Here is a 25,375-nt window from a genome sequence, read left to right on the forward strand (position 1 = left end):
ACAACCCAAATGATTAAAGTATTTTCTCAGCCATGCACTGAAGAGAACACTCTGAATTTTGGTGTAGGTGAACTAAACTATGTTTGTCACATAGTTTGCTTGTTATGCAATGATGATGATACATAGCCTTGTTTATCGTTTATTGCTGTCAGCGGACTGTGTCTTGTTACATTACTCAGTCCGTTAGTTATTTTTGTTTCAATGTTATCTTGTGAAGGGAAAATGTAAAATTCTCTCTAGACCGGGAGATAAATAGCTACAGTCTCCTGTCACTTTTCACAAAGAGTGCTTGTCAGTGGAATCACCGGTCTACAAAGTATCCGATGATGGGGCCTTCAGTGGTGGTGTTCGGAGGCTTCCATGACACAATGACATAATCTCTGTTGGCATCATGGATCTTGATGTCCATCGGAGCCCCAGGTGCCTGAGGAACTGGTGGGGGACCGTCTGAAGGAAGAAAAAGAAATAGAAAAAAGGAAGGAAAGAAAGAAGATTGAAAGCGACTCTGGCTCCATGGCGAGCCAACCCACGTCGAGTGATTCTGAATTTCTTTCCCCGTAATGGCTACCGGGTAATAGAATTTCTAAAAATGACGATGGACGCCGGGGCCGCCCAGAGAATCCATTACTCTCTGACAGATTACCTTCTACAGAGAGGTAGGCGCTGTGCACGGCATCGCCCCCCTTTGTCACCATGCGGAGGGTGTACACGCCCTCATCATCCTTGTAGAGCTGGGGAAGGGTGAGCTTAGCGACACCTCCGCCGGACTCCATTTTCACCCACTTTGATTCCTTCAAAAGGTGCTCTGGGGAGGCAGAGAAATCACATTTTGAGCCTTTAGATAGAGCTAGAGAGTTTTTTTTTTCTCTTTTCTTTTTTTTCTGGGAACAAGGTGTGTTCCTCCCGATTAGAAAATGATTTGGAGGCTGCAGCTTTTTTTCTTTTTCTATCTTCTTTTTTTTTGAAGAACAAGAATGGGGACAGAGCAGGTTGTACTGGTAGAATTGTAAACAGTGTTTTGTATTAATGCATTTTACACTGATTTTTGTACATTGTAATTTTGAAAAATATAACTACTAGGCTATTTGACTAAATTTCTCAAATACTGTATGGTAGCTCTCTGAACAACATCTGGATTGTCAAACTCATAATGTAAGGAGTAACCTGCCCAGATCACTTAATTCCACCATGACTGTCAAACTCATAATGTAAGGAGTAGGCTAAACTGCCCAGATCACTTAATTCCACCATGTATATTATATTAACACAATTTCACTAGACATGTGCACTATAACAATACCTTCTAATGAATACAGAGCATTTCACAGTAAAGAATTTATGATAGTTCAATCTATGCTCTGATCTGCTTCGCCCACCTTTGTGGCTCACTGATGCTTCTCTGGCTGTGCATCTGCCAATTACATTCACAGTAGACACACACACACACACACACACATACACACTCTACATTCATAGCAGACATAGATATTGAAACCAAATCTGTAACCTAAAATATGTCCTTACCATCTCTGTACCACAGTGCTTCAGGCTGCAGGTTGGCAAGATTTGGACTAATGGTCATCTTACAAGCCATGGTGACGCTGTCCCCTTCCTTTGCAAAAGTCACTTTGAAAGTCTCCAGGAAGGTAATTGTAATCTTTGTGTATTTGATCTCAGGCAAAATGGCGACTAAAAAAACAAAAACAAAATAAAAATATATTTTATATAAAAAATACATCTTCACATCAATTTTCCTCCAGAAACTGAAGAGGCATGAATATCGCATCTTTATTGATATGGCAATTTGTATCTTTTGGCATGAATATCTTAAATAGTACTTGAGGATATATTTATTACTGATGTTCACTGACAATGTCCCATGCAAATGTGTTTTGTTCATTAGTGTGAATTTGAGGGGCATCCTTGCGGGTAACAAGAAACATTGGAAAATGCAAAAAATATCGAACCCATGTTGTGAACCGTAGACACGCTGAATGCCAAACACAAGATTTATGCACAGAACTTACACTCATAGGGTGTCCACGCATAAGGACAAGAAGCCTCTTCTTCCTTGAATTCTGTAGAAAGGAAAGAGTTACCAACTAAAAACCAAAAGGATGTGATATTTACTTTGTCATTTTCTACAACACTATTCTCCCATACACTGCTAGCGTTATTAATCGCTATGCAAAAGTGTCGTGACGGGTATGGTGGACATTTTGAATACAGTTCTACAACAACTCCATTATGATTTGCATTAAATGCTCATTGTTTAAGTTGACTAAGCATTTTCCTGATGAAGTTATCATTTAACCATAAAACATTATGACTATTATTTATGCCATAATAAGTGTATAATGCACTGATTGCAAATGACATGTCATTAGGGACCTTTCCAAATGTATTACTTTTTAAAGAGGTGATTTAGTGTTATTATTGTGGGAACTGAGGAGTGATTCAGTGGTGCTACGCTTAGCTAATCCACATCATTAGACGGTGCTTCAAAAGTCATCAAAAGTTCTCACTGCTGTTCTGGACTTACTCTTTACAATAATGGAGGCTTGAGAGGAGGCCTGTCCATGAGAGTTGGACGCAACAGCAGTGTACATAGCAGTGTCCGCAATTGCACATCTATATGACACAAAAATAAAGCACTGTTGTGAAAATCTAGAAATTCTTACTTGCTGTTGATAATGAAGTGTTAATTAAGTAATGTGTTAATTCATGTTAAATCCATACTTTTGATCATGTAAAGGGACTGACATCCAGGACTTAATAACCTTTATTATTCAGCCATGTGTAAATATGTGCAAAACACAAACTTTTGCTTTACATCCACTACATCACACTTTTGGAAGACTTCCTTCAGGAAGAAGATCAACAAGAAACATTTTCAAGAAATCTTTTATACCATCATCCATAATTTTGCTAAATCAATTAAATGTATGAGTTTTTATAATTCATAATCTCTGCCCCCACTGAACCTTTGTTATCTTGGACTAACTTATATTGTTTATTATTGTTGTTTTTATTGGGATCAACCTTTTTTGCACATTTCCATGTTTCCATTTGTTATACCTGCTGTGAAATCTTGTTTGGGTGTGCTATATGTTGTACCTGCTGTGAAGTCTTGTTAGTGTGTGCTATATGTTGTACCTGCTGTGAAATCTTGTTTGGGTGTGCTATATGTTGTACCTGCTGTAAAATCTTGTTTGGGTGTGCTATACTATATGTTGTACCTGCTGTGAAGTCTTGTTTGGGTGTGCTATACTATATGTTGTACCTGCTGTGAAATCCTGTTTGTGTGTGCTATATGTTGTACCTGCTGTATAGTCCTTTTTGTGTGTGCCATATGTTTGTGGGGCCAAAGATGAATTTCCACAGCAGTGGACAATAAAGACTTCTATTAATACATGCAATGACAGCTAACTCAGAGGACCTTGATCCAAACGTTTACCTATACATACCAAACTGTGAGAAAGGGTAGTTTAATAATTATATGTATGCTTGCTTCCATATGGGAATACTGTTGACTGGAGGGTGTTTTATTGATATTATTTTCTGCTGTTTTTGATTCATTTAAAGTTCGATTTTGTGACTTTTTATGTTTGTGTTCAAAATCGCTCTTCATAACAGCATAATTATAGCAAGGATATATGGATCGATGAGTGCCTTCTTGGCCAACCTTTACAGAGCCCATTAAATCACACCACCGGTTAGCAGTGACCAAATGCTTGGAGTTTGAGGGATAATGACTTGGGCTCCATTAGGACGTTGCTTATTCATTCAAAACATGTCGAACATGGGAACCTCTAAGACGTGAATGGCAACCATGCCAAAACCGCAAGGAGGGAGGTGAGTGAGAATAGTGGCTGAAATGTGACCTTCAAGCCCACAGTACTATTTTAAAACTCTCTCTACATTCCGTCCAGACTGCCACCATGCGTCGGGCAGCAGTTTTCACAGAAAGTGAAAGGGCTTCAGCAATTTTGGAATATCAACACTCAGTTGGTAGCTTCTTCGCCATAGACCTTTCACTTTCTGACGGGAAAAGGCAGACTGTGTGGAGAGCGGACTCGCTGGCCGGCCCTGTGCCGTCGTTTCTGACACAGTGACAGCAGAGAGATACAGTTCCTCTTTAAGGAGCTGCCGTGTCGAATGACACAGACCTCAGCGTTTTGGAATGAACAGCTGACAGAACCTTAAGACGAAGGCGGTACTCCAGTTCGCCTTGGACAAAATTGGAAAAGCATGATGCCATTCACCCAGCTACCTTTTGTGGACCCACACGTGTTGTCCGTAAGCCCACCACTGGTTGGGGTGTATTGCAAAGGATGTAGGCAAAGATACAGCCATTCACTAAGGATGTTATGACACTGTGATAAAGAAAATGCCGATTCATACCGCTATGAAGTGGAATTGCTTAACCTTCACTAATTGTGTACAAATGTAAATTCTGGCCACTTTTCTCCCTTCGAGAAAACTAGTAAATGGTAAAACTGGGACATAACTGTTTGTCTCAATAAATGTACAAATGTTCACAGTCCATTGTACATGCAGATTTCTGAATACTGTTTAGTACTTGAGGCCACGCACAAAGAGGATAAAACTTAAGACATTACTTGCTGATCAGAAGGGTGTTGACTCCAGCATTGCCGTCCACTAGGTATTTTCCGGATGAAAGGTCAAGGAGGACATCATCTTTATACCTATAAAATGACAACAAACAGTACAAAATGTGCATTTGTTTCAGTTTATTTAGCATATTCCTGTATGTTTACTTGTTGTTGTTGTATTAAAGCTGAACTTCCACCTGCCATTTTCCATGAGTGCATTCAACCTTCAAGACAAACAGTCAAAAAAGGAACCGGATCTCTCTGTCTACTCCAAAGGTTTGAGACACATTGGTCTTTATAACCTTGTAACAGCCTTGTCAACAAGGCTCAGTTAATCCCCAAAACCAGGCATGCAGATTTAACACACAACAAAATAGTTTGAATGTCAATTAGTTCAATCTTCAGCCATGTATGTATGCTGCTGCTGAGACCTTGAATTTCCCCTGGGGATCAATAAAGTATCTATCTATCTATCTATGACTTTTCTCTATAAAATGAACATGCCCTTTTTAATAATATCAGTTGCAGTTCCAGTAATGCTATATTTGGTCTTCTTTTCACTATTCACCACAATAGTGCACTGATCAAACACTCACCATTTGACAATGGGAGTTGGATATCCATGCACAGTGCAGAACAGTTTTATTGGTGTGTTCTCGAACACTGTGTGGGATCTCAACCTAACCGTGAAGCTGGGGCCCCTGATCATGGACCCCTCACGTATATGTTTCTCTGGCATCTTCTTGTGCAGCTATCGGAGAACAGAGAGGTGTTATGTAGACAGACAAAAAAAACGCAACAAGACTTTTTATGCTTTGTGAAAGGTAGACCTATTGATATAGAGAAGAGGTCTGAACACAATAGGAAGGCAAACAGTTACACAGTTTCTGCTACAAAACTGGACCCAAGTAACAAACAGATAGCACAGTTCCTGCTATAACACTGGAAGAAACATGAAAATTGTTGATGCCATGCCATAATTGAAATATATTGAAACAAATAATACAAATTTAAGTTTAATTGTAAGTTTAATTCAATTCCCTCTGAAACATCCTCAGGTTTACAAGGAGAATATTTGAAATGATTATCATTTCATATAAATAATGCAATCCGTATACTCCCTTACTCTAATCAACAATGTCTGAACATGTACAATATTGCATAAAGGACACATGGGGCCCTTACCACGTCCTGGATTGTCTTTGTGAAATGATGTTTGTATTCCGCAATTTCTTCAGAGCTATAATCACAAATAAGTATGACTAAAATTTTGTAATTATCGATCATTTTACATTTGAAAGATTCACTACACAATTTTACTTTACATTTTCTATCAACTGGAGTAACTATATAAACCTAATGATCTTAAAGCAACACCATCTACTTGTGACACCGTCACATTAATTTAAGTGTTCCTTTACATTTATTATTGCACGGAACATTATCTTGATTTCCTATAATGTTTATGTATGAGGAATGATATTCATATGTATATCTGTGTAATATATGTATTGTCCACTGTGGTTTTGGTAAGAATGTGGGGTGTCTCTTTAAGGCCTCGGCCGCCCGCGATTGCTATGACCACGCATACAAGCTTACTTAGGGGGGTGCGTCAGGTGTTTGGGCGGTCGGTGGAGAGATTCAGCAAAGGCAGGGTGTTTGAATGCGTGGCGCCAGTATTGTTTGCTGCAGCCACATAGAAAAAAAGCTAGTTCCCTTGGGTTTGAGAATTCCAAAAAAAACACGTCTTAAGAGACTGCTTTAAGGGAGGAGAGGAGAAAACATTGTGCAACTGCATAGACTGTACCTCATCTGGCAGCGTCTCCAGCAAGAGGGCGTGCCCGGACCTAAACTTCAACTTCGCGTGTTAACGTTGCCCGACGTTCAACGGATCTGGTGAGATCTATCTCGTTTGGGTATTTTTTGGCGTGGTATATCACTAAAATCAGCGCTTGACCTTTTGCCTTTTTTGTTGTGGATTATTTATTTTTCGCTGCGCTCCGACAGAGGATTATTCTCGCGGCCTACCTGTTTCCTGGTTGGAATATAAAGACTATAGCGCGATCCTGGGAAAGACCTGAAGTTTTCGTTTAGTTTGGACTTTTAGTTTAATTTTTGGGGACTGAGACAAGGGGGAGAGATTCAAGTATTGTGTGGTTGCGGGGATAATTGGTGTAATAATAATATACTGCGTTAAGCGCGTCATTCAATTCAACTGTTTGGTGCGTCTTTTCTTTTTGTTCAGCGCCGTCTGAATATTTGTTGGTTGCTGTGTGCTTTATTAACGGCAGTATACCGGCTCTTATGCATATGTGTTGGTGTAATAAGGCCAAAGTATTTTTGTGACAGTATTGAAGGCGGTTTGTTATTGTCGATTACTACTTTCATTCCCAAGAACCCTTGTGCGTTTATAGTAACACAGCTGTTTAAAAGGGCGTAAAAGGGCTGATTGTTACAGATGGTGGCCCGTACGCGGGAATGAAATGTAATTTTGACTTTGCTTTATTATTACTATAGTCGCGGGGAATATTGTCTGCTGTTGTTAACTTGTAATTATATCCTGTATATTGCTGAACACACAAAAGCAATAATTGCTTACACACTACACTGCTTTGCATTGAATATTAAGCACTGTTTATTACGGAAAAGGGGAGATATGTATCAAGAAAGTGGTCCAGCTCTAATTGAGCTTGGCCGAATCCCAGGGCCGAAATCTCTGAGCATGGCACCGGGCTTCTACACCTGCATCAGGGCGGGCCTAGTGAACCGCACCATGAACCAAGGGGGGAGATGCATGGGTCACTAGAAGAAATCCTGTGGGGGAAGTAACATCACTAATTAGTTCACTTTACCTGTCAGACCCAGAAGAGAATGAACAAAGCATTGGAGATGAGGGAAACACATCTTACCTCACACTTCCTGCTCTCACAACCATTACCACCGACTTAGGTTCAGTCATGGACAGACTAAATCGCTGGAGACTGACTTCAGAGATTCTGTTAATAGTGCCTTGAACAGAGAAGCAGGTATAAGGAGTTATGTGGACCCGAAGTGTTGAGGTGCTTGAGCAATGCATGATAACAACACTGAAACAGTTTGAGGAAAAATTAGTGGAGTGCTTACAAAGGCGTGATGAAAAATGGAAAGCAGAAATGGAGCGGCTGAGCGGGCCAGCCTTGTTGCTCTCGAGGCCTTATCCACGCCGCGGGGAGCTACTATTCTTCCACCTCATAGCCGCTCCCCACTCCTGCTCAAGTTTCCTATGGTGTTCCATTGGCACCTTGTTACTCCAGTGCGTTCACACAAACTCATGCTTCTCTTAGTAACGGCGGGGCCTGTTATGACCCGGCTATCAGTGGCATCATTCCTCTTCTCACCAAGCGTGACCACTCCTGACATGGCAGCTAGTTCTGACAGTGCTGTGCGGCCCTTTTCTCCTCATGTTCATGAGCTCATTCCAAGCCAACCAGCTCATAGTGTGGTAGGTGCCCAGCTTCAGACACCCTTCCGGGAGCACTATCTCAGCCACCTACACAGCCTTTTACACTAAGCACGAGCCTCTCACCTCTTTTGAGTGCTTCAGGTAGCCAACCCACCCTCAGACCTGCTGTGGTTTATTCCAGGCCGGCTATACAGATGGAGTTTCCTTCTTTTAGTGGGTCCAGGGAAGTGGCCGATGTGCTTAATTTTGTTGATCGCTGCGAAACATTTTTTGCAGTGCTGACCATTGTCTGATGCAGAGCTGATAAGCCCTGTCCAACAGCAAAGGGCCAGCACATAGCTGGTGGATGGTGGCGAAAAACAATGTGCACAACTGGCCTGAGTTTAAGGACGCCTTTAAGGATGCCTTCCTCCCTCCTGATTACCTCACAGGTAGAAGAAAAAGCTACGGGACATGGTACAGTTGCCAGATCAGTGTCTGAGGAGTTTTTGCTTCACGACTACCGTGCTCTGTGTCTGCGGTGGAAACCAGACATCACAGAGACTGAGTTGGTGCAAGATCCTGAACAACTACAACCCTCGAATAGCTGGCTGTCTCAGGGGCACCGTCCTGGCGATGGACCAGCTGGTTCAGATTGGCACCCTGGTGGAGAAAGACTGCAGCTCATCTAAAGAGTACTGGGGAAAGGTGGACCAGCAAAAGGCCAAGGAGAAGGGCTTAAAAAGAAGACCCAGGACAAAGGGGCCTTCTAAGGATGCCAGGAAACCTGCTGATGTGGTGACAGTAGTGCAGCTGGGGCCGGAAGCCTCCAGTGGTGCTCCTCCATGTCCCAGTGGGTGAGGGGAAAGCAGTGCCATGCTGTGTTCGACACTGGATGCACCTACTCACTCATGCAGCAGAGTGTCTGGCTGGAGCTGGCTCGTGACGGTGGCGACTGAAGCAGTGATAACCAGAGCTTTGCCCTGGCCAATGGAAAGACTTATGGGGCTGTGGGAAAGACACAGCTTTTTGTACACCTGGCATGAGGTGATATGGGCTCTGGAGACATTTATCATGGCTGACAACCACCTGGCTTTCCCGATCATCCCTAGGCTTTGGACTTTCTTAGCAAAACCTCCACCATCATCAATATGGGAGACCAGACCTATGGGTGAAGGGACCCAGGGGCTATACTTTCCATCCTTTTTCTGTCTCACCGCTAGAGGGAACATTGAGGCAGGAGCCTGAAGATCGTTCAATGCCAGCCTATATGTAGCTGTTCCCTGCCCAGGCTCATTGGGTCCATTTCCATCATTGGGAGTGGCGCCTCCTGTTTTCCAGACCACCCTCCAGAGGTCAGGAAACTGTTCCAGGCCTGGCCCATGGTATGCTCTGGGACACTAGGCAAGACCAGAGTTGAGGAACACGGATCTTCACCACTGGAGGAGGTGCCTGTCGCTGCAGGGCATACAGGGGGTGTAAGCCCTTCAAGCGGCAGATCATCATGACCATGTGGAGCAGATGCTCAGGATGGCATTATTGAGCCATCACAGTCTGCCTGGGGTGCTCCGGTGGTCTTAGTGAAGAAGCCAGATGGCTCCATTCGTTTTTTTGTGTGGATTTTCGGCGTCTCAATGCCAAAACCCACCCAGGCGCCTACCCCATGCCTCTGATCCACGAACTATTGGAGTCTATGCGGTGCAGCAGTCTTCAGCACCCTTGACCTGAAATCCGGCTATTGGCGGGTCGCCATGTCCACTTGAACAGTAAGGCCAAGACAGCCGTGATAACCCCCATGGGCCTCTACCAGTTCAGGTGTATGCCATTTGGGCTCATGAATGCGAGCCCGCGTTTCAGCGGCTAATGGAGAAGGTCCTGGGGGAGCTTAGAGGGAAGATCTGCTGTGTGTACATTGGCGATGTCATAGTCTTTTTAGCCAACGCCTGAACAACATCTCCGGGATCTGCACGCCGTCCTAGAGAAGCTCCATAAGGCTGGCCTGACACTTAATCTTAAGAAGTGTGCCTTTTTCGGCAGGAGCTGAAGTTCTTGGCCCACGTAGTTTTGGGACAAGGGCGTGCAGGTGGATCCAGAAAAGACTCTGGCAGTGACCATGTATCCACCGCCCACTAACATAAAGACCCTCCAGCGTTTCTTAGGCCTTGTGGGGTGGTACCACAAATTTATTGACCATTTAGAACCTGGCTGCTCCCTTGAATCGGCTGAAGAGGAAGGATGTAGAGTGGGTCTGGTCAGAGGAATGTCAGCACAGTTTTGATCAGCTGAAGAGGGCACTGGCGGGAGCACCTATCCTCATGCAGCCTGACACCTCCCTGCCATTTGAAGTCCCACCACGGATGCCAGTGATGTGGGTTTGGGGGCTGTGCTGGTGCAGAGAACAGCTGAAGGGGAGATGGTGATCGCCCACGCATCCAGGGGTTGCGTGGTGCAGAGTGCAATTACTCCACCTCTGAAAAGGAGTGTCTTGCAGTCGTCTGGGCTGTTGAGAAGTGGAGGCACTACCTTGAGGGGAGTTCACTATACACACAGACCATGCTGCCTTGACCTGGGCCTTCAATTGTCCGAAAACCTCCTCTCGCCTGACTCGCTGGATCCTGCGACTCAACAGTTTAAATTCAAAGTCCAGTACAGGAAAGGCCTCCCCATAACATGGTGCCTGATGCCCTGTCGAGCTGTTACACCTCCCCTCTTCAGCTGCAGTCTGTGTGTTGGCGAATGCCTCAGATTCCTCCCGATCTGCCCTCTTCCCTGACTGAAATAGGGAAGGCACAAGAAGAGGATTCAGAGGTCACAGACCCTAGCCAAAGAGGCAGACACCCTTAGTAGGCTGGACAGGATAGGCTTCACAGCGTTGCAAGGCCTCCTGTATCGGCACTCCTGTGCCTGTGAAGGAAGGGGAAAAATATCAGCTGGTAGTCCCAAAGTCTCTTGTGTCTGTCTTTCTGGCCTACTTCCATGATCATCCTCTGAGTGGGCATCTGGGCAGGCTGAAAAACACTCCTGAGGATCCTTGAGGTAGCCTGGTGGCCATCCATTCCGCAAAGGCGTGTGGAATCACGTCAAGGTCTGTACCATTTGCCAAGTCTACAAGGCTGAAAATCAGAAGCCGGCTGGCCTCATGCAGCCTACTCTAGTGGAGGACCCTTGGGAAAAGCTGGGGATGGACCTCATGGGGCCCTTTCCCCAAAAAAAAAAGGCAACACCTTCCTTCTCGTCCTGGTGGATTACTTCACAAAATGGGTCGAGATGTTCCCTTTAAAGATGGCAAGGCACACGCATTGTGTCCGTCTTAAAGGATGAAATCTTCACCCGCTTTGGTGTCCCACGGGAGTTGGTCTCGGACGGGGCGCGCAGTTCACTGGCCATGAAATAGCTAACCTCTGCAAGACCTGGGGAGTGGCGCAGAAATTCACCACCAGTTATCACCCCAAGCCAACCTCACGGGCCGGTCCAACCGGTCCATCAAGACAATGATTGCGTCATATGTGGGGGACCAACATAAGAACTGGGACCAGTGGATCAGGGAGTTCCGTTTCGCCATCAATGCTGCCCATCATGAAACCACAGGCCGCACACCTGCAGAGCTGGCGCTCGGAAGAACCCTGAAGGGTCCACTGGAGAGACTCATCAGTTCACCTCCTACGCCACAACAGTCACCATACACACTCCTGGAGAGACAAAACAAATGAATGAGCAAATCAAGAAGAGAGTTGGCGTGTCAGTCCAGACAAGCCAGGTATTACAATACCCACCGGGAGGGGGCACAACTCCTGCCGGGAGACCTGGTCTGGGTCCGTACTCACCCACTCTCTAAAGCATCAGAAAACTTCTCATCGAAGCTTGCGCCCAAGTGGTCAGGTCCAGCTACTGTGGTGAGAAAACTAGGCCCCATCAATTACCGTATACAGTGGAATGACCAGGACAAAAAAATGGACACTGTTAATGTGGTCAACCTGAAACCCTACTTCGGGGTTCTGGCCCCAATGCCTCCGGCTGGGGGGGGGGGGATCTGTGACACCGTCACATTAATTTAAGTGTTCCTTTACATTTATTATTGTAACGGAACATTATCTTGATTTCCTATAATGTTTATGTATGAGGAATGATATTCATATGTATATCTGTGTAATATATGTATTGTCCACTGTGGTTTTGGTAAGAATGTGGGGTGTCTCTTTAAGGCCTCGTCGCGATTACTATGACCACGCATACAAGCTTAGGGGGGGTCGCGTCAGGTGTTTGGGCGGTCGGTGGAGAGATTCAGCAAAGGCAGGGTGTTTGAATGCGTGGCGCCAGTATTGTTTGCTGCAGCCACATAAAAAAAAGCTAGTTCCCTGGGTTTTGAGAATTCAAAAAAACACGTCTTAAGAGACTGCTTTTAAGGGAGGAGAGGAAAACATTGTGCAACTGCATAGACTGTACCTCATACGCGCGTCTCCAGCAAGAGGGCGTGCCGGACCCCCAAACTTCAACTTCGCGTGTGCGTTGCCCGGCGTTCAACGGATCTGGTGAGATCTATCTCGTTTGGGTATTTTTGGCGTGGTATATCACTAAAATCAGCTTGCTTGACCTTTTGCCTTTTTGTTGTGGATTATTTATTTTTAAGCTGCGCTCCGACAGAGGATTATTCTCGCGCCTACCTGTTTCCTGGTTGGAATATAAAGACTATAGCGCGATCCTGGGAAAGACCTGAAGTTTTCGTTTTAGTTTGGACTTTTAGTTTAATTTTGGGGACTGAGACAAGGGGGAGATTCAAGTATTGTGTGGTTGCACGGGATAATTGGTGTAATAATAATATACTGCGTTAGCTGGCGTCATTCAATTCAACTGTTTGGTGCGTCTTTTCTTTTTGTTCAGCGCCGTCTGAATATTTGTTGGTTGCTGTGCTTTATTAGCGGCAGTATACGGCTCTTATGCATATGTGTTGGTGTAATAAGGCCAAAGTATTTTGTGACAGTATTGAAGCGGTTTGTTATTGTCGATTACTTTCATTCCCAAGAAACCCTTGTCGTTTATAGTAACACAGCTGTTTAAAAAGGACGTAAAGGGCTGATTGTTACATACTTAGCGATGCAAAGAAAAAAAATCAATGAAGGCTAATACATTCAAACAAGGGATTTCAAATATCCATGCCCTTGACTTTGAGAGGCGGTGTGGGTTCTGTGCAATTTAATTCACTCTTCTGAAAACATCTGGTCAAGCAGTCAGCAGTACTGTTATTCTTCACTCACACAACAGTGAGTTTAAACTTGACAGTGACCTATGCATGCATTTCTCTGTGCTGAGCTTAAAAGCACAATACAGCAATGTAAGTAGGCTATGAAGCACCACTCGCTCTCACCTGCTGTGTCAACAGAGGTGACTGTGTCTTATGACATGCTTGAGATAACATTGGCTGTTCCCAAGCAGCACAAAACCACTGATTGTTATACGCATGTAAATATTAATTTAAATATTAACATTTTAAAATAATGCTGCAAACATCTAGATACATCAGGTTATGTCATTAGCATTATGATTAAGAAAGGTGCCAAATAACATGACTATGCAGTGAAGCTTTGACCTGCAGTAGGCCCACAGCACACAGTTATGGGCATATTAATTAATACAGTGAAAATTGCTTGTCTGTCACCGGCACAGTAACACATGATATGCTATTGATATAAAAGATTATTGAGTGTATTCTTCTGACATAGCAGAGATAGCATGGCTAGGAGATTATTATTAAGGTACCCTTGGCATGGAGGGTTAGAGAATACAGCTCTAAAACCCATTAGGTCAAAATGAGTAAATGTTAAGCTATGCAACATGTCTACTAAAAGGCATAGCACAGAGAAACTAATGTGTCATTCTTGTGTTACTTTTTGGACTATTCTAGGTATTGAGGCAAAATTGAAGTTATATGTTAATTGGCTGAAACAATCTGCCAAAGACGGGTTGTTTAGTAAAGTCTCGAAGACCTCCCAACCTGTCTCTTACCTGGAGTACTCTTTGACAACATATTTAGACTCACTACTGCGGCAGCCGTGGCTCAAGTGCTTGTGGGCAGCAACTGTTGCAGCCATATTTGAAAACTTCAAGGGACCTACAGATCAAGTCAGGAATACAAATATGCACTATCTCTGCATTCTAAATTAAAATGAGACTTTCCCACTTTTCTGAAACAATGGAAATCTTGGCATATGCTTGTGGTGGTTTTGTCCTCCACATTGTAAGTCAGTGATACATTCGGGACCTTGTGTTCTTCAATTTTCAGAGGCCCTAAGGGCTAGAGGGTCTGAATTAATGGTGCGCTACAAGAAATGGCTGTAGATTATATTTGCTGGCCAGAGGGAAAGTAGATTCAGTCTTGGTTTAAAATTAGAGGCTGGGGGTTGGTGGGGGAGAAGTTGGTGTGTGAGACAGGGGAGTGGGGTGGGGGTCAAGAAAGGCTGGTACCTATGGTACAGTAGCCATTCATGATTTCTATGGTGTAAAAGGTGCCATTATAGCCTAAGTCCCAGAAACAATTTAATTTATGTGATTGTTTGTTGGGTTGAGTGTTCCATTTCAGGTTTGATGACAATAAATACCTGCAACAGTGTACAAACAGCTGTACATTTTTCAGAAATAGAGAAACAGAGATGAAGGATAGAGGTGAAGCATAAAAAATAAAACCAAAAGTAACACCAAAATTACAGCGATTATGAGAGAAGTAATATGAGAGATTTGTTTGTTAACATGTCCTTTTGCTTTAGTAAATCCAGCACTAATGCAAAAACTATTGTTTTCAAATATGTTTGAAAAATTTATCTAGGCCTAATATATTTACTCTATATTAGAAATGCAATTATTGTACTTTATTGCAAAGAAATACATAAACCAACACTACAACAATAAATATAAAGCATTGGGGAAAATAAAGAATGACATTTTCTTGTGAAGGAAAGGCCATCCACCCTCTTCAACGGTAATCATGCAGAGGAATCACTTGCAGTAGCCTACATGCTCTTTATGTTCAAGAAACTCGCTGCACTTCAGATATTCAGGCACCAGAAATATCAACACCCACATACTTGAACCCATTAAACAAGAGGTTTCACTTTGTACCATACAGTGAAAACGTCATCGCTATATTCACAAAATGACTCAACTGAGTAGGATGCTTATTGTTTCTTTTAAGTAAAATAAAAAATCAGCCATGCTCTACTATTTATTTATTTTTGTGTGTTTTATTAGGCTCAAATAAACTAATATCACAATGCATTTGTGTTCAACAGCCTCATCTTATACTGTCATATAGCCTGCATAATTAAACAAAGTAAATAGGCTACTGTAAGTCTAGGCTGAATAGGCTATATCTAACATGACACAGCCTACAGGCCTACATTAACTTTTTTGCAAACCAAAAGTCTGAAAGCGCTAAAGACGACGTCATTGTTTATAAATGCAGCTCTGAATAGCTCTACAAGAATAAATGAATAAAGCCCAATAACAGGCCAGGCTAACTTACCCTGGGAGATTACAGGAGAGCCAAGTAGAGGTGGAACAACCTCAACCCGCTTGGGAGCCACTCGCTGATGAAAACAAAATATTACCCACAGGGAATGCTGTCGCCGTCGCATCCCATTTATGGATAGGCATAAGACTATATATAGCATTTACACCAGCTTTCCCCCTCATTTTGTTCTTGAAGTGGGCGATTCAGCTATGACCACGGGGCATCAATTAACGATATTATGCTACATATTTCCCCCCTCTGTTTAATGTGTTTATCACATTTTAAATCGAAAATCAGTTTGTTGCCTCAGGGAACTTTCTGACACAAAGTGGTTGGACACTGCAGACCACTCAAATTGAAGCTATCCTATTGAAGGACCATTGACTAATTTACCGAACACCTTTTGGAGACTGGTGGGTTATAAATTGCGCATGTGCATTGACGCGCACGCCTGCAGGCTACAGCAAAATTACAAAATATATTTCAAACCTCAAAACCTGGGCTACTGTAGGCCTAGGCTATACACTTTGCGGAACTTTCATACCCCACAAAGAGATATTTAATTTTGCGAAATTTCCTTTGAGTTAGACTACGATTCCTTAGCAGTGGACTTTGAGACAACACAAAACTGAACTTGATCCAAGCTATTTTTACATACAGTAGAGTGATATCTTACTCCGTGGTTCTTAAGTTTAGCAGAGACTCTGATGTTAATCTCAAGACTCTGATGTTAATCTCAAGCCTATGTCAATTTAAGTAATTATGGGTTTGACGAAATGATTTAGCCTAACCTAGGCTACCTGAGACTGATCGCCAATTGCCTACGTTTTGGTTTTAGAGTAGGACAATGCCTACTATTGTCATTTTGTAACAATCACACCTTAAGTTTTAAACGTTGATAGTTTTTTTCTTCTAACGAATTAAAGCAAAGTAATTTAGCCTAATAATAAAGTCTGATTAAAGTCGGGTGGCTCAAATGCAATACGTCTACTCGTGACGTTTGGAAGTCACATGACTACTTTTGCACGTGCACTCACTCGCTGTGAATATATCTATTCAGACTTGTGTTGTGTTGCGACTTGTTGTGAGAGCAAGCAAGAAGTTGTGGTCTCTGGTGCAAGACACAAGGCTAACGATAATCCGGCAAAAACAGGTATAAAGCACATTTGATTAGACTTTTAACACATATAACGTTGAGTCACATGTTTGACAGCTGGCTGACTAGCGAGCGGCTTTTGTTGTTGTAGTGATCTTGTTTACAGCTGGCTAGCATAGCATAGCTAGGGAAGTCTTAACCGCATCCGTGCTTTTCCCTCTGACTATGCTAATATTACTTTAAACCTCACTTTTTTACAGGGAGTATGTTTGTTTGACTGTGTCTAAGTTAGCTGGCTCATTTTATCTGTCTAACAAGATCATAGAAACGTCAGTCTTCTTCTGATGCTTAAAAATAACGTTATCCTAGATAATCTAGCCTTATTAAAAAGAGGAAAGCAGTTAACCTTTTACCTTCTAGCTATGGGTTTAACAGCTGTGTGTGTAGTAGTTAGCTTGGGCTATGTAGTTAGTCTAACTGTTGGTGTATTATTGTCTGCGTTGTGCCCTATTTTATACAGTCTATGTTTGTGCTGTGAGATTCAGTCAACAGCCAGATTGCTCAATCCTAGGCTATTTATTCAGACAAGAGAGAGGTCAGACACATTGTATCAAAACTAGGTTTGCAAAACTCCGTGAAATTTCAAAGTTGGGAACTTTCCATGGGAATTAATGCGGATGGGAATACATGGGAAATTAGCAAAATGGGAGGTTTGCCTTTTACATGGATGTATGCCTAGTTGGGGGAAATGCAGCATGATCTTGGTTAAAGCAACCACATTTAATGCAAATTCAGTTAAATTTCTAACCTGCACTGTGCACTTCTTAATTACATGCACACAGCATATTAACTAATGTTACTTACTTCAGGTCTATTGAAGTCACACACCCTCCATCACATGCAAAGATAATTTGTGAATTCTGCACACTAGGTCTCTTGAAGCCACACTGCTGCATTTGAGCCCAAGCCCAGTCACGTACGTTTTGATATTATTAGGGTATGGTATTAACTAGCAAATACTGGATAAAAAATGTATATTGTGTATTTATACTGTGCAGCAAATATGCTAGATTTAAGCTCGCTAACACAGTTGCATGACAATTTATTCCAACTTGGAATATTGTAAATGGTTAAAAATGAAATGCGTAATGGGTAAAAATAAAATTGTTGAAATTGTCAACATTGCCCAACTTAACTTCCCATGGAAAGTATCTGGAAAGTTTCCTGAAATGTTCTGTCCCTTTGCAACTCCTAATCAAAACAGATAGTAGTTAACGTTATGTTCAACATTTCACAGGGTTTAAAATGAGAGCGATTGCACTTGTGACACTTCTGTTCCTCGCATATGGCCTGGTGACCCCCTTTTACCTCCAGTAAGTCGTCTTGCGCTAAGAAAACACTTCAGTATTACTGTACTGTCATGTGTTACTGACTGATGGTGACACTTTTTATTTATTTTTTTGCAGACCATGGAGCAAGATTACTCTGACTCTCCATTGGCCACAAACATTCTGTGAAGTATGTACTGTAATGATTTGTGTGTTTGTTTCCATAAGATCTCTTATGTTGTACAAAGTGTTTGCATAATGTACTGATGTTTTTGTAAGTCTCCACTGTGGCTCTGGTCTGGTACCCATGTTGTATTAACTTTTACTTTTTTTAAAATAAGGGAATTTTAAAACCAGTTTAGTTCTGGTCTCAGTAATAAACAGTGACGTGATCTGCTGATACGGTCAGATTCGTAATCACTAACAACTATATATTATAATACATATACAGCCAAAGCTAAGCTATGTAATCTGTGTGAAAATGATTGCCTTAAAAGTGTATGCTAGTCAAATTATTTAAACAATAACACTGTGCCATCTTTCCCATTTAGTATTTATGAACAAAAATGTAGTTCAATGTATTCGATATGCATGACCAGTTCCTAAACTTCTAACTTTCAGACGGCACACTGCAAACAACACTTCAAATACTGGACTTTGCATGGACTTTGGTAAGAAGATACGATGACATAATTAATCAGATTCAGTAATCATGTTCACAGTAATTTGGCAGTAATAATTATGTGAATATGCTTACATGTACTGTACATTCACATCTGGTAATCCACTTTCTACGGCATGACGGTGGTCTAGTGATTAGGGATCTTGGCCTCTTATTGGAACTTCAGAAGGCTGTTTGTTGAGAGTCAATTGGGTGTCACGCTCCAAACCAAGGCCGGCCAGGTGTGGTAGTTCCAACGTGAATTACTACAGTCAAACCAGGATGAACTCACACACACCAAACACTGATGATTTAATTAAGTTGACTTGTTTAATAAAAAAATGGTATAAAGTGCTACCCAGTGAAAAGTCCAAAACGTTTTCGGTTTCAGACCGTCACTAGCACTGTTATCAACGTACCACTGAGCAAGGCATGTAATCCATAGTTGCTCCTGGGGGTGGCTGTCAGTTGCTCTGGATAAGAGTGTGAGCTAAATGAGAAATGTAAAGTAATAATATACTTGTTTCTATGTCTTACTTTGATATACAGGCCAAACACAGGCATGAATTGTAACAACACATGGAAATTCAATATGAGTGAAATACAGGTAATCTTATTGGATGGGTTGTGCATCTTCTTTACACTGATTTTTTTTCTTTACCGTTTTAATCCTTTTTTAATGCCATTGATGGTGTTTTTCAGGACCTAAAGCCAGATATGGATAAATACTGGCCAAATCTTCTACATCCGACCTCTGTTCAGTTTTGGTATGTCAATAATGACCATGACTAGAGTGAAATTAGTAGACAACAATTTCATAATAGTGTGCGGTATCACTGTGCCGCATCATAATGGACATTGTTATTACCATGAGCTAGATTTAAAAGTGTCATTTTTACATGTATCATTATAGTAATCGTAGGATTGTGGACATTACTTGTGGACATTACTTGTCTACTTGTCCAACTCTAAACTCATGCTGATCCACAAAAAAACAGATCATGGCCAGAACCAGCAGGCACCTATTGAGGTGAATTCTGTATTCATCTTGAATACTTTGTATCAACAGCTGCTTGTCTCTATGTATTTTCAATTAGGAGTTACGAATGGCATAAACATGGAACGTGTGCTACATCAGTGGAGTCTCTTAACAGTCAGCATAAATACTTCAGCAAAGCTCTTGAACTGTACAAACAGTTTGACCTCACTAAGTAAGTACACTAAAGACTGTATAGACCATTACTAGAGTTAATAGATCAAGAAGTAGTGTGGATTTGATGGATGGATGTTTTTGATGAGTTACAAAACCAGTTTTAACTGTTTTCCTTCTTTGTTTGTTTGTTTTCTCAGCACCCTGAAAAATGCTGGTATTGAGCCTTCAGAGCAGAATTACCAGGTAAATATGGGCTACAGCAGAATAAACCGTATTATATATTATATTAAAATAGTCACAGCATATTATTTAATGGAAATGCATGTTGAATCTATACAAAAAGCAAAAGGTTGTCTTCTTTATTCAAGTGCGAGTTGTCAGCAAGATATGTGTAAAGGTTTGAACAAATCAGTCAGTTGAGGATCATGATGGCTTCAGATATTGAAAAGTGTGTGTGTGTGTGTGTGTGTTGAAATTAAATCTGTTGAGTGTGTTTGGTTGGTACATCATGTGTGTGTGGACAAGACTTTGCCGGAACCACAGTGTGACTTCACAGTGTTGTTTCATAGCCTGTGACTTCCTGCAAAGCATGAGACCACAGAGCAAAGCCTCATGTCTTATCTCGCAACTCCAGAGCTGTAGCCCTGCTCCGGCTTCGTTGCTCGTTTCTTTTCACAAGGGATCAATGACCTGAACTGACTGGATTGATGAGGGCATTCTGGCTCTCATCCTGCTTAGCAAACCAGTGGTCTAATACTGCTGCTGTATAAAATATAAATTAAAACTGTTTGGTTGGCGAAGTGTGTGTGTGTGTGTGTGTTGGAAATTGTATCCAGTGTGGATCCAGAGAGTGTTCTTTTTTTCTAAGGACTTGAAGCACAATGTGAGCACTGAACATGCACTGTTGAATTTCTGCCTCATGCCACTACAGTATCTGTGTTGGCATGGCAGATACAAGCATAGAGCCTATGAATGGCTCCCCAACCACAAAGAGTATGAATAGGCCAAGCTTAAAGCATATTCGTTAGATTAGGCATACTGAATGCACAACATAGTCAAGGTGTGCTTTCATACCAAATCTGTGACAACAGATTGTAGAAAGAGAGCTGCATCCTGAAAGTTCAAATGTGAGAAATGTTGAAAATTGTGTGTGTGGGTGGGTGGGTGGTTGTGTGTTGTGTGTGCAAAGTAGTTGATTGGCACAGGAATCTGTCTAAATGTGTGTGCTGGTTAATTGCTGTGTAAGTCTGTATTGATATATGCACATTCACTCTCTTCAGTTTGATGACATCGAGCGTTGCATTTGGCAGCATTTTGGTGCCCAACCAAAGATTCAGTGTGTTGCATCAACCAAGGTACAAATTATTGTGATTCATTAAATGTAATTGTCTAAAACAAGATATAAATTATTCATCTATGGACAGTATGTATTTTATTTATTTGTTTCTTCCAGAAATTCTTTAACACGGGTCAAAATCTGTGTTAAAGGTGCTCTAAGCGATGCCACGCGTTTTTTAGGCTACAACATTTTATGTCATTTACTGCAAACAGCACCTAACTAACCGCTAGCTGTTTGTGTCCTGAACTGTAAAAAGACTGTGGACAGCCCAGGCTCCAAGAACAGCAACAAAAACAACCTGGGCAAACCTAGCCCATGAAAACATAACAAACTGTTCTAGCAAATCACAGATGAGATGCGCGTTTAGGAGAGTTCCAATTGCACGGGAGCAGCACGGGAGGGAGGGGGAGGAAGCAGGAAGCAGCGAGCTAGCTCTCTGGTGAAAGTCAACAGAAGTGACGTTGCCCAGCATCGCTTAGAACCCCTTTAAGATTATAGTAACTTCTTACTAGCTAACAGTATACAGCCATGCCCATTAATTTCTATATGTTTCAAAATGCCACATCATCAACCTTAAAAATGAATCCAGATTGTATCCGATGATGGTGGTGGTTATTATTATTATTATTATTATTATTATTATTATTATTAATTTATCCATTCATTCATATTCATATTACTCTTTCATCAATTCATTATATATTCATAAATATATCATTGTTATTTATTTATGTGTTTGTAGGGTGAGCATGTTCAGGTATTGGGCCAGGTTGAAATCTGCTTGAACAGGGACTTCATGCCTATTGCCTGCGAGAAGTCAAAGGAAGACCTGTGGAGCCGAGTCAATGACGTTCTCCTGAATCGCTTCAGTGCGCCCTCACCATTCCATGTCTGTGACTTTGGCACGCCTGTGCATTATCCAGTGGTAACAGAAAACAAAACAAGACATTAAAGTTCCTCTTTAAGGGCTAATGACGAAGTAGTGGTTTAGAGGATTTGACCTATTCATCGGTTTGTGTTTGACTTCGCTTAATTGTGGTTTTGGTGGTAAATCACATTTCCTCTTTTCTTTAAAATGCTCTGCTGGTCAGTATCACAATCAGTGTCTTATTCTCATTTTGCCACGACACAAAGTGTATGTCATTGACGAGTCGGCTCAATACACCCACATGCCACATGATGGGTATTGTTCAAGCACGAGAACTTTGTTGATGGGCTTTTTTTGAGCTTTGCCTACCATTTCACTAAGGGCCTTTAGTCTCTTTCTTGCTCTCTCTCTCTCTATCCAACTGCTTCGCCCTCTCTCCTTTTCTGTCCTCTCCGTCTTTAAAACTCTGGTGGCCTGCCACAGTTTTAAACATTAATGAGCAACTATGAATAAGCAGCTTTTTGCTGGACATCAAACAAAATGGACCCCCATTTCACTTCCACCGATTTTGAAAAAGGTAGAGGTCACCCTCAGGGGAGAAGTAGTGCTGTCTGTGTTACATTTGAAGATATACAGTATAAGTGCTTCTATTCATTTATTGCTATTTCTTATAGTAATTTTTAGGATGCAATTTTGGAGTTAGGATTAGGCTCTACAAATTAGGATGGTATTTTCACTGGGAGGGTTGTTGAAGAGAAATCCCCAGACTCTTGTAACTTTATGTTCTTATTTCCCATTATTTGACATTAGCAACTTCTGTCATCTTCATGGTAGTAGAATTCTGTATCAGGGTAAGGGATGAACGGTATACTTGTCCCTACTATGCACTGATAGTTAAGCATTCAATGAGAACTGTGAGGAAGTTTATTTTTTTTTTTTTTACTTTTAATTTTACTACTTTACATTTCTCTTGAATTAGTATTGCATTCTAACTTAATATATTTCCCCACAGAATTGTTTCTATAATTAGCTTTAGCAACTACTTACATTTATTGTGTAGTTCTGAGTGGCATTTGGAGAAGACTGGTGGTTGTGGCGTAGAATGACATAGTAAATCAACCAAGCCAGCCAGCTAAATGCTTTGATGGTACTCCACGCTCAAGCAGAGTATTTTATTTTTGACTCCATCTGTGTTTGCTTATATGTTACTTTTATCTTTAATTTATTTTTATTTCAGGTTTTATACGTTTTATAATTTGCACACTTGCAATTTGTCATTGATCCTCTTTTCTTGTATGTACATGTTGTGACCACTGGGGGTCAGCATTTGTTTGCTTAAAGGTTCTCTCACTACTGTAGTAGAGAGAGGAGCAGACCTGAGTTGTTATGTTGTTATGCATTGTTGTTTGTTATGTAATTTCTAACACTACAATAATACAGAAATTGGAATTGGTCATTTTCATAAATCAGCATTATAATGTGTGAATCATGTTTTGGAGATAATCAACTGGATTTTAGCACTTTTCTATTGCAATGTCTATTTGAATGATAAAAAACAATAAAAAAAAATAAATAACCTTACATGCCCTCCTTGTCCTCCAAATTCAGACTTTTTGTTATGAAGATGAATGTTACACAATGCAGAGAATACTACATCCTCCAGTTTTGCTAGTGTGAGATTAGTTTGTCTGCCCATCCCATGTTTGAAGGCTCAAGCAGTAGATGGCTAAAAAGGTCCCCATAATGTATCTGTGTGTCCTATTGTTAAAGGTAGTTTGAAAAGAGAACCCTGCTAAAGCACAGCATGATTTGCACTCTGCCATTATGCCCTTCATTCCTCATATTAACAGTCTACCTTGAGCCCAAAAGATTTATGGACAGCTAAACTACACGGAACATTGCACTATTTTTAGATTGAGCCATCCACTGCTCAGTGTACCTAGAGAGTGTTAAGGATCACATTAATCAATCAAATACAGCACGGAGGTCATTTTGTTAATAGAATGCATGTACATACTCTCTGCCAGAGCATTTGACATACAGTAGATATATATGTGTAAACAATAAACACTGCATGGTGGGCTTCATGTCAGGTGATTTGTTGATGCTCTATTTTCGGCTTGTTTTATACCAACATGTACATGTATTAACAGAGTGCCATATGATCACATTTTTCAATTCATTTTTTGTTGTAGAAATGGCAAGGTCCTGTTGTGTATGTGTAGCCACCTTTATTCTGTCCATGTTGCGTGTAGCTGCAGAACACTTGCAGTGTCAGCATTAAAACCTCTCCATATTGTCAAATCATGCTATCAGAGAGGTGCTATTGGAGTATATGTACTTCATGATGTGTAGAGCCCTTCACAGTGCTTACTCAAGCGTTCCTATGAATATCACATTTAGGTTGATCTGCACTGAATGTGCAAACGGCCTGACTCTTAGCTAGTGCGACAGCATGACAATGGCAACGCTGCTTCACTGGTTCTTAATGAGGGGCACGCTCCACTAGAAACACTCTTCTTCCTCTCTGTCCTCTGCCCTCCCTCTTTCACTCTTTTTGCTCTCTTCTTCTCTCCTCCCTTTTTGATACCACTAGAATGTCTCATATCCTAAAGACAAGAGGGCCAGTATGGGATTGGTAGCTCTACTGAAGCCCTGATGGCCTTGACATTTCTTTATGGATGGTCCTTATTCAGTCAAGACAGTGTGTTTGCTACAACAGGCTTTTAAGCCCACATGTATTGATGGGAGCAGGTCGGGCAGATAATAATTTAGGACTTCAGGCAATTCCTGCCTACCCTTCCTTCTAAGTCCTCTCCTTTAGACGGTCCATATCTGGAGTGGAGATTTAAGGTCCTGTGCAGCCTTTCTTCACCCTTTGGAGAGATCAGCCATGAGTCACCAGCATCCCTCCAGAGGGCTTGTGGGAAATGAACGTCTGAGTCTGGAGTCTGGAACGTCTGAGACAGTCTGTGCAGACATGGACACATTATCTGTGGATAGTGCCTTTGCCTCACTTACTGAAGATGAGAATCCACCTGAACCTGCTCAAGATCTCATACCATCACCAATGGTACGTCTGTGTGTGTGTGTGTGTGTGTGTGTGTGTGTGTCTGAGTTGGTGGGGGCAAGTATGCCTTACCATTATTCTACAGGTAAAGATTTAGTCTAGCACAGATAGAAAGTTGCAGTATGTGAGATTGGGACCTAAACAACACAACAACACAAGAAATTGTGCGGAAACTACTCTGTTCCTCTGGGTTTACTCTATTGAACTAAATTCATATTAGTTATGTAATATGTGTATTCCTGAAATTACCCTCGCTAGTGAAGAGCTGTTTTTGTCATGTAATGTCATGATAAACCCGCAATTATGACCATGTTATGAATTT

General features: G+C 41.6%; 2 protein-coding genes across 5 annotated transcripts in view; one reads left to right on the forward strand and one right to left on the reverse strand.

Annotated features, from left to right (window-relative positions):
* Positions 1-15,647, reverse strand: part of myom2b (myomesin 2b) — a 31,779-nt gene extending 16,132 nt beyond the window's left edge. Inside the window, exons 1-10 of one of the 3 annotated variants that reach the window (XM_048269898.1) lie at positions 15,551-15,647; positions 14,038-14,143; positions 5,802-5,856; positions 5,213-5,367; positions 4,623-4,709; positions 2,543-2,631; positions 2,028-2,078; positions 1,525-1,689; positions 644-805; positions 306-447 (exon numbers count right to left, since the gene is read on the reverse strand). In XM_048269898.1, the coding sequence (XP_048125855.1) occupies positions 306-447; positions 644-805; positions 1,525-1,689; positions 2,028-2,078; positions 2,543-2,631; positions 4,623-4,709; positions 5,213-5,367; positions 5,802-5,856; positions 14,038-14,123 (992 nt within the window). In that variant the 5' untranslated portion in view covers positions 14,124-14,143; positions 15,551-15,647. The remainder of the gene's footprint in view (positions 1-305; positions 448-643; positions 806-1,524; positions 1,690-2,027; positions 2,079-2,542; positions 2,632-4,622; positions 4,710-5,212; positions 5,368-5,801; positions 5,857-14,037; positions 14,144-15,550) is intronic. The other 2 variants (XM_048269899.1, XM_048269900.1) reach the window with 2 other exon arrangements.
* A 927-nt stretch (positions 15,648-16,574) lies between these two features.
* Positions 16,575-23,564, forward strand: rnaset2 (ribonuclease T2). 2 transcript variants are annotated; one of them, XM_048270427.1, is made up of 11 exons: positions 16,594-16,691; positions 17,566-17,610; positions 17,932-18,007; positions 18,101-18,152; positions 18,584-18,633; positions 19,173-19,230; positions 19,326-19,390; positions 19,721-19,834; positions 19,974-20,019; positions 21,057-21,131; positions 21,858-23,564. In XM_048270427.1, the coding sequence occupies exons 3-11, from the start codon at positions 17,940-17,942 to the stop codon at positions 22,065-22,067; spliced, it is 738 nt and encodes a 245-aa protein (XP_048126384.1). In that variant the 5' UTR covers positions 16,594-16,691; positions 17,566-17,610; positions 17,932-17,939; the 3' UTR covers positions 22,068-23,564. The 2 variants fall into 2 exon arrangements, with proteins under 2 accessions (XP_048126383.1, XP_048126384.1); XM_048270426.1 differs by lacking the exon at positions 17,566-17,610 and having other exon boundaries at positions 16,575-16,691.
* Positions 23,565-25,375: the final 1,811 nt, after the last annotated feature.

Source organism: Alosa alosa, chromosome 18 (assembly GCF_017589495.1).
Source record: "Alosa alosa isolate M-15738 ecotype Scorff River chromosome 18, AALO_Geno_1.1, whole genome shotgun sequence".
NCBI classification, from domain to species: Eukaryota; Metazoa; Chordata; class Actinopteri; order Clupeiformes; family Clupeidae; genus Alosa; species Alosa alosa.